Source organism: Scardinius erythrophthalmus (assembly GCF_964197995.2).
Source record: "Scardinius erythrophthalmus genome assembly, chromosome: 7".
NCBI lineage: Eukaryota > Metazoa > Chordata > Actinopteri > Cypriniformes > Leuciscidae > Scardinius > Scardinius erythrophthalmus.
The window spans coordinates 27963919-27967749 of record NC_138227.1 but is presented as its reverse complement, the minus strand read 5'-3'; the positions used below and the strand labels follow the sequence as shown (position 1 = coordinate 27967749).

The window sequence follows — 3831 nt, the reverse complement described above, 5'->3', positions numbered from 1 at the left end:
GTGCAGAACTATAATTATCTGCTCTGCCCTTAATTCTTAGTTGCTGTTGCTGTCATAAACATTTGTATTTTTTTAATTATTATCTGGATTATGTTAATAAAGTATATGATTCGATTTTAGGTTGCCATGGAAGACTGTAACTTTAAACTTTGAAAGCTGATATTCAAAATAGTTTTCTACAGAAGCATAGTTCCCTTGTTACTTGTGGGTGTTACTCCAACCCACTTTCTCTTTCACACAAATGAAGGGGAAACAACCACCAATTGTTCATGTGAAGACGCTGTTGTGAGCTTTAATAACACACACCTGCAGAAAGAACAGAAGGAAAGGACTGAAAATGGGTAAGAATCTACATCTATGCAATATTCCTGTGGCTATGACTATGTTTATGCTAATATTATATAGCAAGCTAATTTCTGTTTTATTGAGACAGATGTCCTGTGAAAAGAAGTGGGGGATGTGGGCAGTTTGTTTTCTGCAATGCCTTTTCAAAATGACATGCATTTTTTATTCCTCCACCCCTTGGTTTAGTTCATTATCTTGACTTCTTTGAATTGCTGATTTGATCAAGATTAAGCAGCATGGCGTTGAGTTAAAAGCTTTAGACTCTAATCCAACAGAAGTCAAAAAGAGATCTCATCATCCATCCCTGCTGTTGTTTATCAGTGTAAACCACTATTTTAAGATAAAATAAGAAAAAAAAAAATAATATATATATATATATTGCATCTCTGGCTAGTTTTTTAGAAACTTCAGTCACATGTGCAATACATGCTGTGTACGTCAATATTGGTTTAAAGCTGTGGTCAGAAAGGATGTGTCATTTGCAACTGTATTTACTGCTTAATGCAAAATGTATTTGCTTAAATGCAAAACTGTCTGAAAGCATTAATGAGACCAGAATAGCAGGAAAATTATATTTTGTCTTTTCAATGTTCAATTTTGTTGTCTTATGTTGCATGTGAATTGTGCAACAAATGTTGCTGTCAAAGTCTTTTAACCTACCAGCCACAATTAAAGCTGTAGACAGCAAAAATACTTTGTTGTGTTATAAGTACTCTTTTTTATTGTTTTAAAAGCGTAAGAGCATATTTTTGAGTTAAAATACCCAGTAAAAGATACACACATCATGCATTTTATACATAAGAATATAGGACACGATGCCCCCTGGTGGCATCATGGTAAGATTGAGCAACTCCTTTTATCATAAATTTGCAAACATTTATTCCCCATAATTCTGACAAATAAAATGAGATTATTCATTAAATATAATTTAGCCTAATCTTGAGCATGATTAACAATGAACTGGTAACTAAGGTTCTAATTTGAACAACAATAATAAGATTCATACTTAAAATCAGAGCTGTAATAACTATCCCAAAATTATTTTAAAGACATTCATCAGCTTTATACACAACTGAAAATCATTCATTTCCAACTCCAGTGAGCTGTTAACCGCTGCAACCGGATTGCTGAATCAGTTGGATTTCTGAATGAATCCTTCTAATTCAGTTTTCAACCAAAATTAAAAGAAAGAATCAGAAATGTTATGACTTTATTTTACAGTTTGCTTTCTCTTTTTTGTGTGCAGAGAATGCAACCTTTTTGAGTGCAGTGAATGAGACCAATGCAACTCAGATGGAAGCCTTTTCAAGCATTGAAATCTTCAATATATGCATATATTTTGTCGTCTTCACTCTGGGTATCGTTGGAAACGGGCTCGTCATATTTGTGACTGGCTACAAAATGAAGACGACCGTCAACTCCATTTGGTTTCTCAACTTGGCGATTGCAGACTTTATCTTCATCTTAATCATCATCCTCTACATTGTTACTGCCTTTAACAAGATGGCTTGGCATTTCGGTGACTTCTTGTGCAAGTTTGTCTGCTTCGTGACGGTGCTGAACATGTTTGCCAGCATTTTTTTGCTGACCGCTATCAGCCTGGACCGATGCCTGTCCACCTGGGTGATTGTTTGGGCTCAAAACAAACGAACTCTTGTCAAAGCCAGGATCATCTGTGCATTTGCATGGGTTTTATCTGTCCTCTGCAGCATCCCCTTTGTCATCAACCGCTATGTAGAAAATAACCGGTGCATTTATTATCCAGGACCCTTCAAGTCTTTGGTCATATACAGGTTTATGGTGGGTTTTCTCATCCCCTTCCTGATCATTGCATCTTCATACATTGCTATCGGAGTGCGTGCCAAACGTCTCAAAAGGGGGAAGAAGCTTAAGCCTTTCCGGGTCATCATATCTGTGATCATGGCCTTTTTCATATGCTGGTTTCCTTTTCATGTTCAACAGCTGTCCACCATAATTGCAAAGGAGAATAAGTGGAGTGACTTTGGAAAAGTACTAAGACACATAGGACCTTTCGTAAACTGCCTGGTTCATCTCAACAGCTGTCTGAACCCCATTCTCTATGTGTTCATGTGTGAGGAGTTTAAGAAGAAGCTGAAACAGTCTCTACTGCTGGTGCTGGAGACGGCATTTGCTGAAGAACATCTATCTTTCCGATCATCTCGCCCATCCACTTGTTCAGGCCTTTCAGAATCACAGGGTCTCAAGATGAACGACACAACTTTCTCATCAACTGGCAGCAGCCAGGACAACAAAACATGCTTTTAGAAAATCAGTCCCAGAGATATTCATTCCTTGTATTAGTCTGAAGTGATCCGATAAAGCATATTAAGAAGCTTTCCACTTTGCTGCCTTGAACCCCTCATCCCATGTCAGATAAGCAGTGATTCAAAGACTTGTTTGTTCTAAAGTCAATCCAAAGGTGTAATTCATGCACCATTAAAATTACATTTCAGGCAGGTTTCTCCGACACGCCCGTTGTTTTCCATTGGTTGGACTAACAGATAGCTCTACATCAAACTCATGCCATTGGTCAGTGTTGTTGCATCTAAACTGGTTGGGATGATACAAATGCTTTGTATTGTAATTGTTTATGCTTTTTATGGGAAACCTACAGATGTTTATTGTATACTCATGGCTTTGGGGAAATATTTCAACAGACCTGTAGATATAAATATTTAAAAATTATTTTACCTATTGTATATTGATTATATATATTATATGTTTTACCTTTTTAATGCATTTCTTTTCCATTGACTTGTTTTACACAATCTTTAAGCCACGTTGTAATTGGCTACTGCTAATTTAGTTATATTATATGTTTATATAGTAGCCTACTATATAATGTTTATTCAGTCACCAAAACTGAAGTTATTCTGTGTGAAACATGCTGTCTGTAGTCTTCCCTTTTTTATATATAAATACAAAGAACAATGTTTATGCTGTCTGACCTTTATTATTAGGCATAAAACACAGTCACAGTGTTAAACCATACCATGCTTTTACTATGGAAAATAATAAGTGTTGGTTGTCAAAAAGTCACGAAGTAATCCGAAAAGTAATCAAATAACTAGTAAAGTTACATTAAATTTACAACAGGTGATTTTCAAATAAGTAATGGAAGTTACTTTGTTTTCTCATGTATTGACTGACAGCTCTCCTGTCCTCATGATGAGAGAAATCATGAGTAAGTGCAGAGGAGATGTGTGTGCTGTGTGTGAACATGATGATTATTTTAGCTCTAGACTAAATGTAAGCATTTTCTCATCTCACTCGCACAAAAACACATTCAGTATTCCTCCAAATCAATACAAACAGTGAACTTTAATAACCTTTAATAACCAATGTACTTGCTGTTGACCTTCAATGATCCAATTAAACAATAATAAGCAACAATGATTTTAGTGAAACATCATTTGTTTTTGTTTTTGCTGAAGTAAGAGTATTGAACATAGACATAATAGAGAG

The 3831-nt window shown here is 35.7% G+C and overlaps 1 protein-coding gene across 1 annotated transcript; it reads left to right on the top strand.

Annotated features, from left to right (window-relative positions):
* Positions 1-242: 242 nt before the first annotated feature.
* LOC308693013 (C3a anaphylatoxin chemotactic receptor-like) lies at positions 243-3299 on the top strand. The gene is made up of 2 exons (XM_081369696.1): positions 243-341; positions 1592-3299. The coding sequence occupies exons 1-2, from the start codon at positions 338-340 to the stop codon at positions 2629-2631; spliced, it is 1044 nt and encodes a 347-aa protein (XP_081225822.1). The 5' UTR covers positions 243-337; the 3' UTR covers positions 2632-3299.
* The last annotated feature ends 532 nt before the right edge of the window (positions 3300-3831 follow it).